At 43.7% G+C, this 22,970-nt stretch overlaps 1 protein-coding gene across 2 annotated transcripts in view; it reads right to left on the bottom strand.

Annotated features, from left to right (window-relative positions):
- Positions 1-22,970, bottom strand: part of col4a5 (collagen, type IV, alpha 5 (Alport syndrome)) — an 83,349-nt gene that overhangs the window by 48,321 nt on the left and 12,058 nt on the right. For both annotated transcript variants that reach the window (XM_042298202.1, XM_042298201.1), the window contains exons 2-8: positions 2,859-2,918; positions 2,501-2,590; positions 2,339-2,383; positions 2,066-2,110; positions 1,608-1,670; positions 1,351-1,404; positions 984-1,010 (exon numbers count right to left, since the gene is read on the bottom strand). In XM_042298202.1, coding sequence (XP_042154136.1) covers positions 984-1,010; positions 1,351-1,404; positions 1,608-1,670; positions 2,066-2,110; positions 2,339-2,383; positions 2,501-2,590; positions 2,859-2,918 — 384 coding nt within the window. The remainder of the gene's footprint in view (positions 1-983; positions 1,011-1,350; positions 1,405-1,607; positions 1,671-2,065; positions 2,111-2,338; positions 2,384-2,500; positions 2,591-2,858; positions 2,919-22,970) is intronic.

Raw genomic sequence — 22,970 nt, forward strand, 5'->3', positions numbered from 1 at the left:
TAACAATGTACAGGTGTTTTTTTTCAATCTAACGATAACAATGTACAGGTGTTTTTTCAATCTAACGATAACAATGTACAGGTGTTTTTTTTCAATCTAACGATAACAATGTACATGTGGGTTTTTTTTCAATCTAACGATAACAATGTACAGGTGTTTTTTTCAATCTAACGATAACAATGTACAGGTGTTTTTTTTTCAATCTAACGATAACAATGTACAGGTGTTTTTTTTTTTTCAATCTAACGATAACAATGTACAGGTGTTTTTTTTCAATCTAACGATAACAATGTACAGGTGTTTTTTTTCAATCTAACGATAACAATGTACAGGTGTTTTTTTCATCTAACGATAACAATGTACAGGTGTTTTTTTTCAATCTAACGATAACAATGTACAGGTGTTTTTTTTCAATCTAACGATAACAATGTACAGGTGTTTTTTTTCAATCTAATGTACAGGTGTTTTTTTTCAACAATGTACAGGTGTTTTTTTTCAATCAATCTGTAACATCTAACGATAACAATGTACAGGTGTTTTTTTTCAATCTAACGATAACAATGTACAGGTGTTTTTTTTTCAATCTAACGATAACAATGTACAGGTGTTTTTTTTCAATCTAACGATAACAATGTACAGGTGTTTTTTTTTCAATCTAACGATAACAATGTACAGGTGTTTTTTTTCAATCTAACGATAACAATGTACAGGTGTTTTTTTTCAATCTAACGATAACAATGTACAGGTGTTTTTTTTCAATCTAACGATAACAATGTACAGGTGTTTTTTTTTCAATCTAACGATAACAATGTACAGGTGTATTTTTTCAATCTAACGATAACAATGTACAGGTGTATTTTTTCAATCTAACGATAACAATGTACAGGTGTTTTTTTTCAATCTAACGATAACAATGTAGAGGTGTTTTTTTTTCAATCTAACGATAACAACCGCTGAGAACAGTGCGGGAAAAGTATAGTAACCTTTTGTCCCGGCAGACCAGGTGGACCCTGCAAACGAGCAGAGAGATAATAAATACATTTCAAAGTCTCATTTAGTTCCCTTTTCCAAGTTTCCACGCAGAGAAATGACAAGGTGCACCTGTGTATCTATATTTCATACAGGTTCAGTCAGTTAAGAACAAATTCTTATTTACAACGACACCCTGTCATTGAGGCAAGAGCGGCAAGTATGACACGCAAATAGGTTAAACAATATCATACAAAGAACAGTCAAAAAAGACATGCGGAGTCAGTAAAACATTCAGTAATATGCAGCATTGAAGAGGACAGGGGGGGTGGATGTAGGTGTTTGAGAGGACAGAGAAGTGTGTGCGTGTGTGTGACCCACCGATCGGCCCTCCAGTCCGGGGAATCCTGGACTTCCAGGGAATCCTCTCTCACCCTAAGAAGAGACACAATCCACCCTTTCATTTCGCATCAACAGCCTCCAGCCCATAGGTTAACTTTTCCAATAGGCTGCCATCTAGTGGCCAGGTGTGATAGACCACTTAGGCCAGTTTCAGTCCAGATTCAGGAGAACCCGAGTTCCCTCAGGACTCGACAGAGTTGTATGGCTGTCAGTCAGTAGTAACCATAATAACCTACCTTGGTCCCGTTGCAGCCTGCAGTTCCCCTTGGGCCCGGGGGACCGTCCTGTCCTGGGAGACCCTAGAAGAGAACACACAGAGGACAACAGGAAGTCAAACATCAGACAGGGAGTGAGGTCACATGACTCCGTGGTGACAATCCATACTGGATATCAGGCCGGGTCAAAAACAACCAGAGAAATTTCAGTATACGTTCCATCATGGCAACATCTCAAATCTCCACCCTTTTCCAGAAGTGTGCACTTCCCGTCATTCATTTAAAAGCATGGGATTAGTGTAAGCATTGGCTGGGACAAAACATTTTTTCCTCTCTTGGCTGGAGAAAAATGCATGCGAGAAAGTGTGCAATTGGACACGGCCAGAGAATGGAGGATAACTGGGACTCATCTCTGTACCAGAGGGGATGCAGACGGGCACTCTACAATACGTGAGAACTGGGAATGGTTGGAAACTTACTGGAATTCCTGGTGTTCCTGGGAACCCGGGCAGTCCAGGAGGTCCCTGTGGGAATAACGAGGAAGATAAATTAACAACATAAGTTAGGATGACTTTGTGTAATGAGGCATTCAATTCAGAAACAGCTATGGAGCTTCTGTTTTATTGGAGTGAAACGAGGACCTCTGATGGACAGGGGGAAGTACTACACTCCAGGATGGTGTACACTGAAAATGGAAATATTACAGACAGAAGTGTGGGACTTTGTCAAGTTAATAAATCTGGGTCACTCACCCTAATTCCTTTTGGACCGGATGGCCCTGAAGGTCCGTCACCACCCTGAGAGAGAGGAAGACAGAGGGGGAGAGGAGGGAAGAAAAGGATTAGTTTTCAAGTTCCCAGATAAAGTCAGGTGTTATGTTGCTCCTACAACAAGATCCAGGAAGCAGCCCCTACCTTCTCTCCCCTGCCTCCGATTGGCCCCTCAGGTCCGGGGAACCCTGGTACGCCTGGCTGACCCTGTAGCCCTGGGAAACCCCTCTCGCCCTGTGGAACATAGAACCATGGAACATCATGCATAGAACATCACACGTAGAACATTACACGTAGAACATCACACATAGAACACACAGTTCTAACAAACTCTTCTTAACTGCAGATAGCACACAGACAAAAGAGTCATTACAAATCAAACAATGAAATAATGTGTCATGTTATGGTTGTTTTCTACAGTAGGTCATTACTGTAGGTGTGTGTGTGTGTGTGTGTGTGTGTGTGTGTGTGTGTGTGTGTGTGTGTGTGTGTTCACACTCACCTTGCCTCCTTTTACCCCGCTGCAGTCACACTTTGATCCCGCTGCACAGCCATGACAGGCCTGTAGGATGGAGAGAGATAAGAGAGGTAAGAGAGAGAGAGAGAAATAAGGAGAGAGCGATATAGAGAGAGATTAGAGAGAGAGAGAGAAATAAGGAGAGAGCGATATAGAGAGAGATTAGAGAGAGATAGAGAGAGAGAGGGAGAGAGAGAGAGAAACAGAGAGAGAGAGAGAGAAATAAGGAGAGAGCGATATAGAGAGAGATTAGAGAGAGATAGAGAGAGAGAGAGAGAGAGAGAGAGAGAGAGAGAGACAACATCGAGCTGCCGAAGTGAGCCCCCGACGTCTACGAGGACTGTGTGCTCTCACTCTCTGTGGCCAACGTGAGTAAGTCATTTAGTTCACAGTTGTCTTAAACACAGTCAGAGATTTCCGGCTGTTTTGAATGCGGCATCTGTCTGGACTAGCAAGCACATTACAGAGTAAAACATTTTTTAGGTAAAAAAAATCTGAAACCGGAAATGCTCACATAGGACCTACCAACGACTTTCTGCTTCTCACCCCCTACCTACATGTACATATTACTTCAATCAATCACCTAACCAAACCTACATGTACATATTACTTCAATCAATCACCTGACCAAACCTACATGTACATATTACTTCAATCAATCACCTGACCAAACCTACATGTACATATTACTTCAATCAATCACCTAACCAAACCTACATGTACATATTACTTCAATCAATCACCTGACCAAACCTACATGTACATATTACTTCAATCAATCACCTGACCAAACCTACATGTACATATTACTTCAATCAATCACCTGACCAAACCTACATGTACATAGTACTTCAATCAATCAATCACCTAACCAAACCTACATGTACATAGTATTTCAATCAATCAATCACCTGACCAAACCTACATGTACATAGTACTTCAATCAATCACCTAACCAAACCTACATGTACTGTACAAATTACTTCAATCAATCACCCCAACTAGCTCGTACCCCAGTACATTGACTCAGTACTGTATATATCCTCGTAATTGTTATTTTATTGTGTTATTATATTATATTGTATTACTATTACATTTTTTATCTACTTGGACATTTTCATAACTTTGAACTGTATTGTTGGGGAAAGTGCTTGTAAGTGAGCATTTCGCAGTAAAGTCTACAGTTGCTGTATTCGGCGCACGTGACAAATACAATGTCCCTTGTAGAAGCCTGGGCCTACCATTCATCTCTCTCTCTGTACACATTCTAAATAAGAGTAGGCCTAGATCTCTAGCCTGGGTAGCCAGTGAGCCGTAGACAATAGGGAAAGAGGGGAAGGCCTTTACAAACATAGCAGATCCTTTATCTCAACAGTACTGTAAGTCTTGAGACCTAACCTCTACCATCAGGGAACCCCTCTCCCTAGTTTAAGCTTGTTTTGGTACTCTTTTCTGGGTTACCACTTACCTTCATCTGGGTCTGGCTACGGTCTGGGTTAGACACCTTGGTCCGGACCTAGAGTGTCTCTGGGCACTGGTCAGCTCTGTCAGTCTAGATAACTCTTGACATTCCTGCCCTGCGTCTTATTTGTTTAATATCCTGCCTGGCATACATGCAGGGCAGAGCAGTCCAGTACCTGCCTGGCACTGTGTCAACACACATGGAAACCCTTAATCAACAGCTAGGATGCCTCTCTCCTCCCTCTCCTCCCTCATTCCCTCTGTATCTATCCGTCTCCCTCCAGCCTCTGTCTGTCAGACCATTCATCTCCCTCCCTGTGTGTGTGTGTGTGTGTGTGTGTGTGTGTGTGTGTGTGTGTGTGTGTGTGTGTGTGTGTGTGTGTGTGTGTGTGTGTGTGTGTGTGTGTGTGTGTCATCACTAGTGCTGGGCGATTAGTGCTTTTTGAGGACAGTTCGGTTCAGTTCCATCATTAAAAAATAATTGCGGTTTTCGATTTCGGTTTCAATTATTAAATGCCTTATGTGGGTTGAATGAAGTAACAACACATAATAAAACAAGTCCCATGATGGTATTGACTGCCCATTACTGATTATCACTTATTAACCACAATTTATTCACCACAAATAAAATTATTCACATTATGACTGAATACTTTAAATAAAATATTTTACCATTGTGAATACCAACTATGGTGAATAAACTATAAACCAACTATGGTGAATACCAACTATGGTGAATACCAACTATGAATACTGAATACCAACTATGGTGAATACCAACTATGCTGAATACCAACTATGGTGAATACCAACTATGGTGAATACCAACTATGGTGAATACCAACTATGGTGAATACCAACTATGGTGAATACCAACTATGCTGAATACCAACTATGCTGAATACCAACTATGGTGAATACCAACTATGCTGAATACCAACTATGCCAACTGAATACCAACTATGGTGAATACCAACTATGCTGAATACCAACTATGGTGAATACCAACTATGCCGAATACCAACTATGCCGAATACCAACTATGGTGAATACCAACTATGCTGAACACCAAATATGCTGAATGCCAACTATGCTGAATACCAACTATGCTGAATACCAACTACGCCGAATACCAACTATGCTGAATACCAACTATGCTGAACACCAAATATGCTGAATGCCAACTATGCTGAATACCAACTATGCTGAATACCAACAATCAAATCCAACTTAGATCATGTATTTTCAGGTAGATACGTCGCCAAGCAACTGCTCTCTATCCCTCTCAATCTCACATTCTCCTGTCTCTTCTGTCCATGTCTGCCCCACACTAACCTAACGTAGCAGGCGTCAAAGAAACACGCAGACCGGACAAGTAACGCAATGGATTATGGTCATTGTAGTTAATTACCACGTTTTCTGCGATAAACTATGTCGAATATTGGCCTTTTGGAAACTACAACTCCGTACTGCATCGCACAGTTCGAGCTTGATCTGATTTATCTCTAGAGAAACTGTGCCGTGTGTGTGTGTGTGTGTGTTACTATCCCCTGAGTGACTGTCATAGAATGTCACTGGTGTAAATGTCAAGTGTATCAGGTTGTCAGAAGGAGAGTGAAAGGAAGAAGTGGATAGGAAGTCACAGAAAGTTCTGAGCCAACAGACTAACTCATAACACCGGGTCTGAGCTGTAATGCTGTAATGTAGCTACTACGTTATACCATCTGGCCTTCTCGACCTCCTCGTGTGTGAGGAGGCATGTTCACGACAATTTCCCTGGCAACATACTTTCACTCTGGGTTCTATAGTAAAACTATGAATCAAGTAACAATAACGTTAAAGTGAAACGCCAAGTTCTATACGGTACGAAAGTGACACTTCCTGGATCCACGTTTTGTAGGACAAAGCAAGAACCTCAAATTTCCATCGTCAAAGTCGTGGAAACGCGGCCATATAAAGATGTACAGGTAACTGCCAAAATAAAGGAAACACCAACATTAAGTGTCTTAAAAGGGTGTTATGCCACCAGTGTTATGCCACCAGAACAGCTTCGAAGCACTTTGACATAGATTATACCAGTCTTAACTATGCATAGTCACTTTACCCCTACCTACATGTACCTCAATTACCTCCATTACCTCAACTAACCTGTACCTCTTAACTCGGTGCCGGTACCCTTTGTATATAGCCTCATTATAGTTATTTTGTTGTGTTTTTCCTTAAGTTTATTTAGCAAATTTGTCTTACTTACCTCATTTTTAAAAAACTCTTAAGGAAACATTTCACGGCAAGGTTGTACTCAGTGCATGTGACAAATGACATTTGATTGGAGGGATGTTGACACCCTTCTTCCACAAGAAATTCCAAAATGGGGTGGTGGAAAATGCTGTCTCAGGCAGCGCGCCAGAATCTCCTTTAAGTGTTCAATTGGGTTGAGATCTGGTGACGCACGCACGCACGCACGCACACACACACACACACACACACACTTTAAACTCCTTTATGCCCCATTGAGACCCACCGTTCAAAGTAACTGAGATGTCTTCTTCTACCATGGTAACCAAAATAATGGGCAACTGGACATTTGTTTTTACATGACTCTAAGCATGATGGGAGTCTAATTGCCTAATTAAATCAGGAACCAACCCTGTGTGGAAGCACCTGCTTTCAATATACTTTGTATCCCTCATTTACTCAAGTTACCTGTATATTACAATGTACACCTATAGGTGTTTCCGAGTGAATGTACTTTTCAGCATATTTGACGGCCAAGAAGAAGCACAAAGACGAAAAGCTACAACATTTTCATTAGAACTCCTCACATGAACCACAACTCCCTCCAGCTGTATAGGTCTCACTTTCGGCAGCTTGCCAGCCTACAATTATTATTATAATATTTTTTTTTTTAATTATGTACCGGCTGGCAATGTTCAGTAAAAAAAACAGCATCATCTGATTTAAAACACATCAATATGTCTGTAACTAACAGGTTCTTACCGTCCTGTGAGTCCTCAACTCGAGCAGACACCCTCAAGCATGCTAACAACAAGGCTGCGGGAGTTGTATTTCAAATGAAACCCCTTCTAACTTTTGTCAGTGTGTCTTACGTCTTTGAGCGTCAAATATTTGGCGGGCCTCCTGAGTAGCGCAGCTATCTAATGCACTGCATCGTGGTGCTAGAGGCATCGCTACAGATCCGGGTTCAATCCCGGGCTGTGTCGCAGCCGGCCGCGACCGGGAGAACCATGAGGCGGTGCATAATTGGCCCAGTGTTGTTAGGGGAGGGTTTGGCCAGCCGGGATGTCCTTGTCCCATCTAGCGACTCCTGTGGCGGGCCAGGCGCGTGCACGCTGACACGGTTGACAGTTGAACGGTGTTTCCTCTGACACATTGGTGCGGCTAGCTTCTGGGTTAAGCGAGCAGTGTGTCAAGAAGCAGTGCGCCTTGGCAGGGTCGTGATCCGGAGGACGCATGGCTCTCGACCTTCGCCTCTCCCGAGTCCGTATGGGAGTTGCAGTGATGACAACAAGACTGTAACTACCAATTGGAAATTGGGGAGAAAAAAGGCATCAGGTACGTGCAAATCAATACACAAATGCAAGTATCATTTTAAATATACAGTGTATCTGAAATGACCTAGTTTTGGTGAATTTGATGATATAATCTTGAAGCCTAGTCAAGATGACCTGGAAGTATGATGTAGGAAAATGTCACTTTCATATCATATTCAATTATATTCTGACCTCAGACTTCCTCTATCCCTTTTCTCTCTCACTCTCTTAATCTTGCTCTCTTTGATTCTTTCAGTCTTTCTGTCTCCCCACCCACCCTCTCTCTCTCTCTCTCTCTCTCTCTCTCTCTCTCTCTCTCTCTCTCTCTGTTCCCCCCTGAGCTCTCTCTCTCTCTCTCTGTTCCCCCTGAGCTCTCTCTCTCTGTTCCCCCCTGCGGCGTTGTCTGATTGGGGTAGTTATAAAGACCCATCGGGGCTTGGCCAGAGCTCAAACACTAACCGACTGTTAAATGGTTTCCCGGTAATGATATAACACATGTCTGTAAAGGCAATAACAGGGAGGGTGAAATAAGAGAGAGAGAGAAAGAGAGAGAGAAAGAGATAGAGAGAGAGAACACACACAACATCGTGCTGCCGAAGTGAGCTGCCGACGCGGGCCCCCGGCGTCTACGAGGACTGTGTGCTCTCGTTCTCCGTGGCCAACGTGAGTAAGTCATTTAAACGTGTTAACCCCTGCAAGGCTGCCGGCCTAGACGGCATCCCAAGCCATGTCCTCAAAGCATGTGCAGAGCAGCTGGCTGGAGTGTTGACAGACATATTACATTTATCCATTTCCCAATCTGTTGTCCCCACTTGCTTCCCCTCCGCCACGCTGAGACCACAGGGAGGAGGTGAGGGCCCTGACGGAGTGGTGCCAGGAGAATAACCTCTCCCTCAACGTCAACAAAACCAAGGAGCTGATCGTGGACTACAGGACACAGCAGAGAGAGAGCACGACCCCTAGCCACATCAACGGGGCTGCCGTGGAGTGGATGGAAAGCTTTAAGTTCCTTGGCGTGCACATCACTGACAACCTGAAATGGGTCCCTTCACACAGACAGCCTCAGGAGGCTGAAGAAATTCAGCTTGGCCCCATTGAGAGCATCCTGTCGGGCTGTATCACCGCCTGGTACAGCAAATTGCACTGTCAGCAACCGCTGGGCTCTCCAGAGGGTGGTGCCGTCAGCCCAACGCATCACCGGGGGCAGACTGCCTGCCCTCCAGGACATCTACCGCACCCGGGGTCACAGGAAGGTCAAGAAGATCTTTGAGTACCTCAGCCACCTTGAGCCACGGCCTGTTTACCCCGCTACCGTCTAGAAGGTGGAGACAGTATACAGCAGGTGAATTAAAGCTGGGACGAGAGACTGAAAAACAGCTTATAGCTCCAGGCCATCAAACTGTTAAACAGTCACCACTAGCCGGCCTCCGCCCAGTACCCTGCCCTGAACTTTAGTCATTGTTACTATCCGGCCATCACCCGGTACTCAACCCTGCAACTGAGACTGTTGCCCTACATATGTAGTCATTGAACACTGGTCACTTTAATCATGTTTACATATTGTTTTACCCAGTTTATATGTATGTACTGTTCTAGTAATGCCTCATCCTATATAATGTATTATAATAAAAAAGTGTATTAAGTGTATATTTTTGTATTTATTGCTAGGTATAGCTGCACTGTTGGAGCTGGAAACACAAGCATTTCGCTGCACCTGCGATAACATCTGCAAATCTGTGTACGTGTCCGATAAACTTTGATTTGATTTGAGAGTGAGAAAGTGTACGGGAGGGGTTGAATGAGGACCAGCATTAACATGAAGAGACACGAGAAGAGGGTCAGGGCAAGGTTGGCCGTGTCGATCACAAATGTTTCTGATTTCAAAAAACAAACTCATAGCCCACCTCAAGGCCTAAAGGTCCTTGTTAGGCCTTCTCTGCCCCCCTACCCTGCCCCTTTGGGGTCGTATCAGGAGACGGGGGGTGTGGGGAGGGGGGGGGGCAGTCAGAGGGCATCTAAGGGCTTGGCAGAACTGGCAGCCACTGCGGGTATGCAAACACACACACCCTCTGCACCTCCCTAGATGAGCAAGTGTGTGCGTAAGCGTCCGTCTGTTATCGGGGGTGTTTTTACAAGCTCTGGATCCCTGATTAGTATCTGGTCTGCTTCAGTTCAATGCTGTCTGTCTCTCCCACGCCCAGCCCTCTAGCCATCACCCCCCTCACACTGCACCACTGGGGCATGTAATCCAGTCAGGGGGGTCAGTGAGCTCTAGCAATGTGTCCCCCTCCCCTTTCTCCCTTTTTAATTCACCTTATTTCCCCCCCCTCCACTACACTCTCATATTCTCTCTTTCTCTCGTCTAGAATGTTCTTAGGCCTGATTAGGAGGGAGCTTCTCGAAAGTTCTTCAGCCTATCAGGACGGAGCTTCAAGAAGGTTCTTCGGCCTGTCAGGAGGGAATTCTTAGAACGTTAGAACGTTCTTCTCGTCAGTTAGAATCTAGATAGAATCCATGAATGTTCCATAAAATAACTTCTCCAAAGGGCTTGGAAACTAAAGGGAAATATTGGCAACACTTTGACATGGAGATGTACAACTATGCACAAACAGAGCGTTCGAGAGGATACTGCCAGGTACATAGAAATGCTCGTTCTATACATAGAGCTAGCGTAACTTGTCTACATAGACTGAAGTTGGAGCACATTGTAAAGGACAGAGGTGGTGGAGAGGGGTGAGAAGGGGGAGAGGAGCGGAAGGCATGCACAGTGGGAATTAGCGACCAGACTGGAATTCCCCCACTCATCAAAGACTGACTGATGATTACACATCTTTACCCAGCCCTGCCCTGATAAACGCACACTCACACACACACACACACACACACACACACACACACACACACACACACACACACACACACACACACACACACACACACACACACACACACACACACACACACACACACAGACACACACACAGTCAGCATGCACAGCAAATACACACACAGACGTACACACACAAACAGTCAGCATGCACAGCACAATGACACCTCTCTTCTACAGAATCGGAGGGATAGTAGAAACCGCGACTTACCTACCCCACCCGTAAACAGAATTTCACGGTGTGTGTGTGTGCAAAAGAGAGAGTGCTTGCACATGCTCCAGTGCTTGCCACTACTTGCCAGTGCTTGCCAGTGCTTGCAGTACTTGTGCCATGCTCCCAGCCACTGCCAGTTTGCCACTACTTGCCAGTGCTTGCCAGTGCTTGTGCTTGCCACTACTTGCCAGTGCTTGCCACTACTTGCCAGTGCTTGCCACTACTTGCCAGTGCTTGCCACTACTTGCCAGTGCTTGCCAGTGCTTGCCACTACTTGCCAGTGCTTGCCACTACTTGCCAGTGCTTGCCAGTGCTTGGCAGTACTTGCCAGTGTTTGGCAGTACTTGCCAGTGTATCTGCTTTGCTTTATCTTGGCCAGGTCATAGTTGTAAATGAGAACTTGTTCTCAACTAGCCTACCTGGTTAAATAAAGGTGAAATAAAAAAGGATTATGATTATTTTTTTAAACCATCCTGGAATCACAATGAAATGTCCAGGAATTCTCTAGAATATTCCAACAACGACCACTGCTCTCAGCCAATGAAAAAATAAAATGAGAGAGAACTGAAAATATGCCAAAAACAGTAGACTGTTACAGGTACTAAATCTCTCCCAGATCATATCCATGGAAGCAGAATGAAGTTGCTGCTAGAATAAAGTTCAGCTACATGCTGATCTAGGATCAGTGCCTTTTTCTTTTTCCGTAATAGTTATGGTTAGGATTGATGGAGAGTAAGCTGATCCTAGATCTGTGCTTGAGGATATCTCTTAAGAAAACACAAACACTGTACAGCCTCTAAGGCAAACCTCTGTCAAATGTTATTCATAACTAGATGTTTTAAGGATTTAGTCTAGTAATCCGATTGGTCAATCCAGGGTTGGAAATGTACACGTTTAAGTTCATAGACGCACACACACACATGAATGCACACGCACGGACACACACACGCTCCTGTGTGAACTGTGTCTTTAGGACAGTTAGTTATACAGTCAGTCATATGACAAAGAGAACACATGGAAAAGCTACTAATGGTAACCGTGGTGAAAAACCTGGCTCACGAGAAACCATGACAGAGACTGAGATGGGACACGCACGCACCTGCGTGCTTACACACACACACACACACACACACACACACACACACACACACACACACACACACACACACACACATACACACACACACAGAATAGCCCAACAGAACTATGCCAGGTCAAAAGCATTAGTAAGAACCTTGGGGTTCATAAAATAAAATCCCACAACCTGGGTTGCTGGACTACAGCAAAACCTGACTGTAAATCAACCTGAACTTACAACTCTGTGTCCGTCCTTTGTCTAGGTTTGCTAAAAAGGGTTGTAAAATTCCACAACTTTCCCCAAATCCCCAGGTTTTCCAGAAATCCCATATGGAAGATTCCCCAGAATCAGGAGGCAAAGGCAGGAAATCCGGAAATGCTCCTAAGAGGAAATGTTGCAACCCTATACAACTCAATCTGTATCGGTCCTCTCTGTCTAAACACACACATTTCAGCCTGCACACACTGTCAAACTTAAGACGCGGGTTTGGCTTCTCTGTCCAGCTCTGATATGAAACGCTGTGACCTAGAATGTTAGAATGTTCTACTTTAGAGTGTTGCAGGTGGGTTCTAATCTAAACACACTCTGGGGGAGAGGTAAACATGTACTGGTCAATCCTGGTGTGTGTGTGTGTGTGTGTGTGTTTATGTGTGTCCCTCTCTATCGGTGGTTTACAGATTAGGAAGACGAGATACATTTCTCTCAAACAAGAGCATTCCTTTTCCCCTTTCTCAGGGAATAAGGTCAGTAAAATAGAGAATACAGTAATTACTTTGCATTCTCAATATATTTTTTACAGAAGTGTTCTTTAGCCTCAGCTCTCAGACTTCTCTCTATGATTTAACTCATTTACTTTACATCCTTCCCCCTTTAACCTTTGTTTAACCTCTAATGTTTAACACAGTGAAAAAGTAGCCCATTAGTGTATGTGTGTGTGTGGGCGCAAGTGTGTGCGCGCATGTGTGTGCATGTGTGCATGTATGTCCAATGTGTGTGTGTGTGTGTATGTCCGTCCAGTGTGTGTGTATGTCTAGCGTGTGTGTGTGTGTGTGTGTGTGTGCGTGCGGTACTGTCTTATGTTAAGTGGTGCCAGATGGTCCTGCTGTTCTGACTCCCTGGGCCCTGAGCATCTGTCCACCTCCTCCAACCTCAGCCAGAGCACACATGTGCAAGCACTCAACACACAAACACACACACACACACACACACTGGACATAGCATAATGGTCAGTTGGAGCGGTGGTTGGTTTTGATGACTTGATCTGAAACACTGAAACACTAAAAGGTAAACATTGCCTTACAGAAACAGTGGGTGGTTGTCAGCTCAACAGAGGGAGTTTAGAAATATGTGTTCTGGAATTCACACAGCTGGAAGTCAACCCTCCAGGCTTACACAAGCATGTTGCAGAATATTATTCTGTGTGCGTGTTCACTTCTGTGGAATATATTTCTGTGAGTTAGAATTCCACAAACCGTTTTGTCAAAGTAAGTTCTAAAAGTTTCCCGAAACCAAAATTCCACTCTGAGAGACTGATAGACAAGTGGGTTTTGAAACATTCTGAGGTAGAATTCCGAGAGCATTTGTAAAGGCGTATTCTAGAATCCTGTCTCAGCCCCACAGCCCATCCCAAAGCAGGTTCCAACATGTCTCCAATCTTTTGTAATTCACAGATACAGTATATCACAGCTTGGAACAGAGTGTTGCCGTGTGGGTGAGGGAAAATTAAAAGAGGGTGTAGTCACAGGGATTGGCTGTTGGTTGCCAAGCAGAATCGTAGGCGCGTCCAAAATGGCACCCTATACCATTTATAGTGCAACGCTTTTGACTAGAGCCCTATGGGTAGTGCACTATATAAGGAATAGGGTGGGTGCAATTTGGGATGCACCCTTAGTATGTGCGCCCTGAGGGAGTTAGCCGAGAGAGAGACAGTTCCATGGCTTCATCTACTAAATATAACCCTGATAGACAGAGATCCGTTCTGTGGCGTTCTGGGGATATTACTCCATTTGTAATACTCATTAATGAAGAAATACGATGATGCTTTTAGAGAGCTTGTCACAGTTCCGATTAGAAAAACGGAGGGATAACTGGGGGAGGGAGATTCATCCCCGTCACCACCATCCTCCTCCTCCTCATTTCGGACCTCTGTGTGAAAAACGGGCACTCTAGGAATCTAGATTCATTTTGAAAGAAAAAAGATCAACCAAACCGGAAACCACAAGGTCAGCCGTTTGTCTGTTCATTTATGATCATTCATTCGTGATTAGAAATAGCGTGCGTCAAGACGTTTAGACATTCAACCCAAACATACAACTATGAGGTAAAATAAAAGAAAGAAAAGTCATCTGTTAACGGCATAAAGCACCAAAATGTTCACAAGTGACATAGAGAAGTTGATATAAGACTGATGCTTTAGCTCAATATTTATCCCCAGATTTTACTCTAGAAACCACAACCATCTGGCAATCTGAGAAGGAATACCTGGCGCTGAATGTAGAGGTTACCCCGCCGAAGATGCCACTTCCACCCCCCCTACTTTTAACCACAGAAATATAATGACTAATGCCATTTCTATGCTTTAATCAAACGATTAACTTTCCACCTTCATTCTAGGCCCTACCTTGTACTCTGAGTAGCCACATTACAAAGACATGAGATGCCACGGGAGGGCGGTAAAGAGCAGCACTCCACCCTCTCTCTCTCTCCCTCTACTCTCTCTCTCTCTCTCTCTCTCTATCATTCTCTTTCTATCTCATTCTCTCTCTCTCCCTCTACTCTCTCTCTCTCCTCTATCATTCTCTTTCTATCTCATTCTCTCTCTCTCTATCATTCTCTTTCTATCTCATTCTCTCTCTCTCTCTCTCTCTCTCTCTCTCTCTATCATTCTCTGTCTATCTCATTCTCTGTCTCTCTTTTCTCTCTATCCCCTCTCTCATTCTCTTTCTATCTATCTCCTTTTCTTCTCTCTCTCTCTCTCTCTCTATCATTCTCTTCTATCTATCTCATTCTCTCTCTCTTTCTATCTCATTCTCTACTCTCTCTCTCTCTCTATCATTCTCTTTCTATCTCATTCTCTCTCTCTCCCTCTACTCTCTCTCTCTCTCTCTCTATCATTCTCTGTCTATCTCATTCTCTGTCTATCTCATTCTCTGTCTCTTTTTCTCTCTCTCCCCCTCTCATTCTCTATCTATCTCCTTTTCTCTCTCTCTCTCTCTATCATTCTCTTTCTATCTCATTCTCTCTCTCTCCCTCTACTCTCTCTCTCTCTCTATCATTCTCTTTCTATCTCATTCTCTCTCTCTCTCTCTATCATTCTCTTTCTATCTCTTTCTCTCTCTCTCCCTCTACTCTCTCTCTCTATCATTCTCTTTCTATCTCATTCTCTCTCTCTCTCTTCTCTCTCTCTCTCTCTCTCTCTATCATTCTCTTTCTATCTCATTCTCTCTCTCTCTCTCTACTCTCTCTCTCCCTCTACTCTCTCTCTCTCTCTATCATTCTCTTTCTATCTCATTCTCTCTCTCTCCCTCTTCTCTCTCTCTCTCTCTCTCTATCATTCTCTGTCTATCTCATTCTCTGTCTCTCTTTTTCTCTCTCTCCCCCTCTCATTCTCTATCTATCTCCTTTTCTCTCTCTCTCTATCATTCTCTTTCTATCTCATTCTCTCTCTCTCCCTCTTCTCTCTCTCTCTCTATCATTCTCTGTCTATCTCATTCTCTCTCTCTTTTTCTCTCTCTCCCCCTCTCATTCTCTATCTATCTCCTTTTCTCTCTCTCTCTCTCTCTCTCTCTGTGTCTCTCTCTCTGTCTCTCGTGCTCTGTGGTCGAATCTTGATTCAGTCATCTGATGAGTGTATTGGTCCTTGTAGCTGCTATGCCTAACTGGCCTTGACGCATCCTCCGCACACTTAAATAGGTCGAAAACATACCTCTATAAACTCACCATATAAAATATAGATCAGGGTGTTTGGTCTTATAGGTTTAGAAATGTCATACAGACAATGAATCATCAGAAATGACTTTTACACCACAGGAGGCTGGTGGCACCTTCATCGGGGAGGATGGGCTCGTGGTAATGGCTGGAGCAGAGTCGGTGGAATGGTATCCATTATTATGGTCTGTCGTCCCCTCAGGATCCTCCACTGCTTTACACCATCTCAGGTCAGTTTGACATGAACCTTTACTTTGATCTCTAAAGGGATTTAAATGCAGTGGTGGGGAAAGTATCCAATTGTCATAGAAAATGACTCAAGTACAAAGGAAAGTCTCCAATTAAAATACTACTTGAGTAAAAGTCTAAAAGTATTTGGTTTTTAAATATACTTAAGTATCAAAAGTAAATGTAATAGCTAAAATATTCTTAAGTGTCAAAAATGTAAAAAAGTATAAATAATTTCTAATGTCTTATATTAAGCAACCCACACAGCACAATTGTTAATATTTTAGTAATAGATAGCCAGGGGCACACTTCAACAGACAGACATAACTCACAAACTAAGCATTTGTGTGTTTAAAAAAAATAGGGAAGTCAGTTAAGAACTAATTCTTATTTACAATGACAGCCTAGGAACAGTGGGTTAACTACAGTGGGTTAACTACAGTGGGTTAACTACAGTGGGTTAACTACAGTGGATTAACTGCCTTGTTCAGGGGCAGAATGACAGATTTTTACTGACAGCTCTGGGATTTGATCTAGCAACCTTTCGGGTTACTGGCCCAACGCTCTAACCACTAGGCTACCTGCTGCCCCTGTGTTTAGTGAGTCTGCCAGATCAAAGGCAGAAGGGATGACCAGGGATGTTCTCTTGATAATAAGCACGTGAATTAGACTATTTTCCGCATTCAAAATGTAAATACTTTTGTGTGTCAGGGAAAATGTAAGGAGTGAAAAGCACATTATTTGCTTTAGGAACGTAGTGGAGTAAAAGTAAACGTTGTCAAAAATATAAATAGTAAAGCAAAGTATAGATAACCCAAAAAACGACTTAAGTAGTACTTGAAATAATTGTTACTTAAGTACTTTACATCACTTTCTAAATGTTTTCCTTCTTTTCTTTCATGAAAATATGACGTGTGATTGGACTAAGAAGACTGAGTGAAGAGTGAGTCTTTCTTTCTCTCTTCCTTTCTTTTCCCCCCTCCCTCTCTCTTCCCAGTCTCTCTTCCCAGTCTCTCTCTCTCTCTCTCTCTCTCTCTCTCTCTCTCTCTAGCTGTGTTTACACCTTGCATTATCATGTGGTTGCCATCGCCCGATCAAGATGATCCGATCACTATCCGATCGAGATTGGTTGCATCTGCACATGCTAATAAAATGGGTCTCGTATCTGTTCACATTGTGACCAGGTTATTCCCTGATCCCTCCCTGTATGCAAATGAATCCAACCTCCGTTAGACCTCCCCTTTGTGACACAAGCTGTAGAAATCGACAGAAAACGCCACACTTTTATCATCAACGGTTGTATACGCCCATCAATACAGCCTACTTTGGCTATCCAACGATTTAAGACCGGGCGTAATACTGCCCCGATAACTTCGACCTGTCCACAGCCACACAAATGAATATTCAGAGAATCTCTCCCGCCCCCCTAAAAAAAGACACCGAACAAACAAGATGAGCATCTGGATGTGTGTACAAAATACAATTAATGCACAGTATAAATACAAATGACACTTGGGCCCTAATGCTTAATATCTGATACAGCAACTATATTAGACCATTCCTCACATGACAAATAAAAAGTGAATAAAGTGCTGGGCAGTTGAATATCTCCATCCTCCACAGCACTGTCCAGAATGAATGGTGGGCAGGTGGTGGGATGGTCCCTCGGTTCTCCCGTTCCCACTCCTATAACAGTCCTTTGCCTTTCAGTGCAAAGTTTTCAAATGTTTTATTTTGCGCTGGCATTTGACGTGGGAACGGGATAACCCTTTTTCTCTCATTTGGGACGATATCTCTTCATAAATATCTTTATTTCGATATGCATGATCTAATTTAGATTGGGCTGTTTGCATCCGACCACAGTGGGAGTGGGCACATTATATATATATATATTTATATTAAAAAGACGTACCCCCATTTTCGTGATTACGATCTTGTCTCATCGCTGCAACTCCCCAACGGGCTCGGCGGAGGCAAAGGTCGAGTCATGCGTCCTTCGAAATATGAACCGACAAAATGGCGCTTCTTAAACACCCGCTCCAATGTGTGGGAGGAAACACACCTCAATTGACAACCGAAGTCAGCCTGCAGAAGCCCAGCCTGCCACAAGAGCACGATGAGTCAAGTAAAGCCCGCCCCCGCCCGCCAAACCCAGGCCAATTATGTAATGACAGATAATCGATCCCCGGGCTGTAGAGACACTGCGATGCAGTGCCTTAGACCAGTGCCCCACTCAGAGGCCAGGTACTTTATTTCTAATGAAGACCATGATCTTAATTCTAGGAGGGATCGTAGAGGTATTATTGTCCATAATTACTACCTCAACTGGCTGGTGTGACTTGTTTTTAGAGGGTGGGTGGTCTAAAGTATACGCTTTCGTATTCGTTTACACTTCAAGGCTATCCATACAAGATGATTCTTTGACTACCTCCAGAGGAGGAGGTCAGGAAGATCTAATCACAATCTGTTCCCAATGTGTCTTTTGATTGTCTACACCTGTCGACAAATGTGAGCACAATCAGAATGTAGGCAAGACCAGGACGACTGCCACATGTAAGAACCAGGTATAAACAGGGCTTCTTACAGATGTAGAGATTTCCTGTCGTGTTCTCCAGAGGGGGCATGTTTATGTAGGATAGAGGGAGCGGGGAAGGAATGCCATGCATTCTGTTGCACACACAGACACACACACACACACACACACACACACACACACACACACACACACACGCTGTCTATCTACAGATGAAAGAGGCTCTGCTGAATCCACAGAGAAACACTCAACAGGAGGGGTTGGGAAACAGGGCCCTCTACACACGCACGCACGCACGCACACACTAGTGATGCGCGGATTTGACTCATAACCCACAATCCCCGCAGTTATGTCTGTGGGTTTAGGGTCATAAAATATTGTGTGGATGAAGGGCGGGTGGGTGACGGGAGGGGTTGAATAAATAGAAAACAATACCTTAAGAAATCCATAAATGTATAACTATCGTGCAATTTAAATCTATAGGCTACATTGATGTTTTTCTTTCATTATTATAGGCTATCTGGCAATAGTGCGTAAACTTCAGGGCCTAACTGTACGCGCGGCAAATTCGCTACATGCCAATCGCCAAATGCTTTTGGGAACGGACAGGCGAAAAGGACATTGTCGGAGTTTAGAATTCAAGAAAGAGAAAAGCTTTGAAATGGAGAGTTGGAAATAAAGAGAAGGCAGGGACAGAAAAGTAATGTTTGAGATAAAAATGTAGGGAAGTGGTAAAAGAGGATGATAGAAGTGCCGGCTATGTTATTAAGTGTGAGGATTGTCTGGCGATACACAAATTCAACAGACACCAGAAGGGGACATCAAATACGCCTACGGCACGTCAAGGGAACTTTAGCCTACTGTTCAGATTGGTTAAATGGAAACTGAAATCTGGACACTGACGTTTGGTATATAACCTCTCACATAGCCTTAATATTAAATCCTGCAGAAATAAGCATCTCTTGCAGTAAAATTATACACCAAATGTAGGGAAAACCTTGACTCGAGAACAGGAGTGAAGAAATATGACTTGTTTCAGCATCTTGAGAGAATGCGAATGTGCAGTCAGATACCGTCTGTCGAGGTGCTATCTTTATCAGCATCATAAAAGCTGACCGTATTTCAACCACGGAAAATATGCATCCAAGCCGAACTGAAATCTTATCAGAAACATGTTGGCTCGTTTTTACAGCTTTCTTTTTCCTTACAACCGGCCAATCTGATGTCATTTGGACATTTTTCAGAAAAGCTTTCCCGCATTTTTGGTTTGTTATTGCATTGTCTTCCTGGTCCCAAATTGTCTTTGCGCCATGAAAGAAGTAGAGATTTATGACATTATTCTGGCGAGCAAGAGTTTATTTAGTCTTCCTGGTCAATAGCCTACCAAGATGTGGTTAATTATAGGCAGAAACATATTAATCAGGCTAAATAAATCCTGCACCCCCTGTTAACAAATCGCCCCGCCATCTCTGACTGTAGCCTACAGCACATTTTCTTATATTAGCAGGTTAGGGTTGGGTGCAGACCTCAGATCTTCACATTACCACATATAGTCGGGCGGTTGCGGGCGGGTGCAGGTGAACAAACAGTTGACCCACGCACCACTAACGCACACACACACATTCACAAACGTAGTAGTTGCATCCACTAGAAAAATAGCTACATCGAGACAAACTTCAGAGACCTAACACACCCTCTCGACCTCACACACACATGAACACCAAGCACACGCACGGACGCGCGCGAGCGCGCACACACACACACACACACACTGTAGACACTATGCCCTTTGCTCCCACCTCCTTCTCTTCATGCTCAGAAATGTGAAAAATGTCCATAAATGACCTGGAGGGTGACCGGTCTCAAGAGTCCTAAGCTGTGGATCAGGATGCTTTTTACCACATACACACACACACGCATGCACACATAAAGAAACACACACACACACACACACCATATTTTCAGCACACGCAGGTGTACACAGTGCACAAAGATGAAATACACACACATAGCTCACCACACACACAGACACAGACACATACACACACACAGCTCCAGTCTTAGCATGTATCTCTGATATACTGTTTCATCTCTGCCCTCAGGTGGAGCCCAGTCAGGTGTGTGTGTGTGTGTGTGTGTGTGTGTGTGTGTGTGCGTGTGCTGTGTCTGTGTCCATAGAAGGATAACATTACATTACCAAGCATAGACATTCATTCCTGATTCATATCTCACCAATGGAAGTGAATCTGATGTTTAATATATCTGGGCTGAACTCCAGATAACCCCTTTAAGGGAGATAATGCATATTGCAGTACATAATGTAAATACAGTATGTGCAGTACATAATGTACATAGAGTATTTGGCTGTAGGTGTAAAGGTTTTGCCTTCTCACATTGTGATTTATAACCTGAAATGAACTCAAATTCTTGAATTATCTTGCCAGGTGTGTGAGTCTATCAACTTTCTATAAGGGCATTTAACAGAATGCCCCATAAGGCCTACTTAGCATGGTAAATCACATAAAAACTGTGTTTAGAATGTCATAAATGACTAAAAGACTGGACTCGAGAGCGACAGAAACGACAGGTCTCTTCTCACAGATACATTTAACCGACTCAAAGTCATGTGATCTCACTGGCATATTGGTGGCGTTGAGATGGTGCAAACAATCGCCCCCACATCCCCCGTGTCCACTTGCAGACATACACACCCCTCTGTCGACAGAGCTTCCATCCGCCTACCTTCCTCTTTCCCACCAGCACACTGGGGAAACCCTGTTTCCTCCCTGCTACTGTGATAGAAGAAACAGATGGAAAGAACGAAAGAGAGTTAACTTGCTTTGGCAATGCTAACGTATGTTTCCCATGCCGATAAAGCCCTTGAATTGCATTGAAAGACGGAGTGAGGCAGAAAGAAAGAGAGGGAGGGTGGGCGGGAAGGAGGGAGAGAGAGAAATAACATGAGAGGGGGGGGGAGAGAGACCAGACACCCTCATCCTGGGGTTCTCAGTTTAACTCTCCTGGAAAAGCAGAGGTGGAGGGGTATGTCTCATGATTATCGACTCATGGTGCGATTGATTGTGGTAATGTACAAGAACTCAAGCCCTTCTGCCCTCCCGATCTGCAATACCACTGCCACTGGACTTCGTGCAAACTGGAAACCGCATATCCTGAGGCCGCATTCATTGAAGCTGGGGACTTTTTGTATCTCACGATAACGCTCCCCGAAATTCTATCAACACATCTCCTGTGCTACACGCAAAAAAAATACCTATGCAAGAATGCTGTTCATTGACTACAGATCAGCCTTCTACACCATAGTGCCCTCCAAGTTTTCGATTTCAAGTTTTCATAACAATCGGAAATCGGTATTTTTGGGCGCCGATTTTTTGTTGTTGTTTTTTTGTTTTGTTTTTATACCTTTATTTAAGTAGGCAAGTCAGTTAATAACACATTCTTATTTTCAATGACGGCCTAGGAACGGTGGGTTAACTGCCTTGTTTTCAGGGGCAGAACGACAGATTTTCCCCTTGTCAGCTCGGGGGATCCAATCTTGCAACGTTACACTTAACTAGTCCAACGCAATAACGACCTGCCTCTCTCTCGTTGCACTCCACAAGGAGACTGACTGCCTGTTACGCGAATCCAGTAAGCCAAGGTAAGTTGCTAGCTAGCATTAAACTTATCTTATAAAAAACAATCAATCATAATCACTAGTTAACTACACATGGTTGATGATATTACTAGATATTATCTAGCGTGTCCTGCGTTGCATATAATCTGACTGAGCATACAAGTATCTAAGTATCTGACTGAGCGGTGGTAGGCAGAAGCAGGCGTGTAAACATTCATTCAAACAGCACTTTCGTGCGTTTTGCCAGCAGCTCTTCGTTGTGCGTCAAGCATTGCGCTGTTTATGACTTCAAGCCTATCAACTCCCGAGATGAGGCTGGTGTAACTGAAGTGAAATGGCCGGCTAGTTAGCGCGCGCTAATAGCGTTTCAAAAGTCACTCGCTCTGAGACTTCTCGTAGTTGTTCCCCTTGCTCTGCATGGGTCGCTGCTTCGATGGTGGCTGTTGTTGTTGTGTTGCTGGTTCGAGCCCAGGGAGGAGCGAGGAGAGGGACGGAAGCTATACTGTTACACTGGCAATACTAAAGTGCCTATAAGAACATCCAATAGTCAAAGGTTAATGAAATACAAATGGTATAGAGGGAAA

This window comes from Oncorhynchus tshawytscha, linkage group LG15 (assembly GCF_018296145.1).
Source record: "Oncorhynchus tshawytscha isolate Ot180627B linkage group LG15, Otsh_v2.0, whole genome shotgun sequence".
Taxonomy (NCBI): domain Eukaryota; kingdom Metazoa; phylum Chordata; class Actinopteri; order Salmoniformes; family Salmonidae; genus Oncorhynchus; species Oncorhynchus tshawytscha.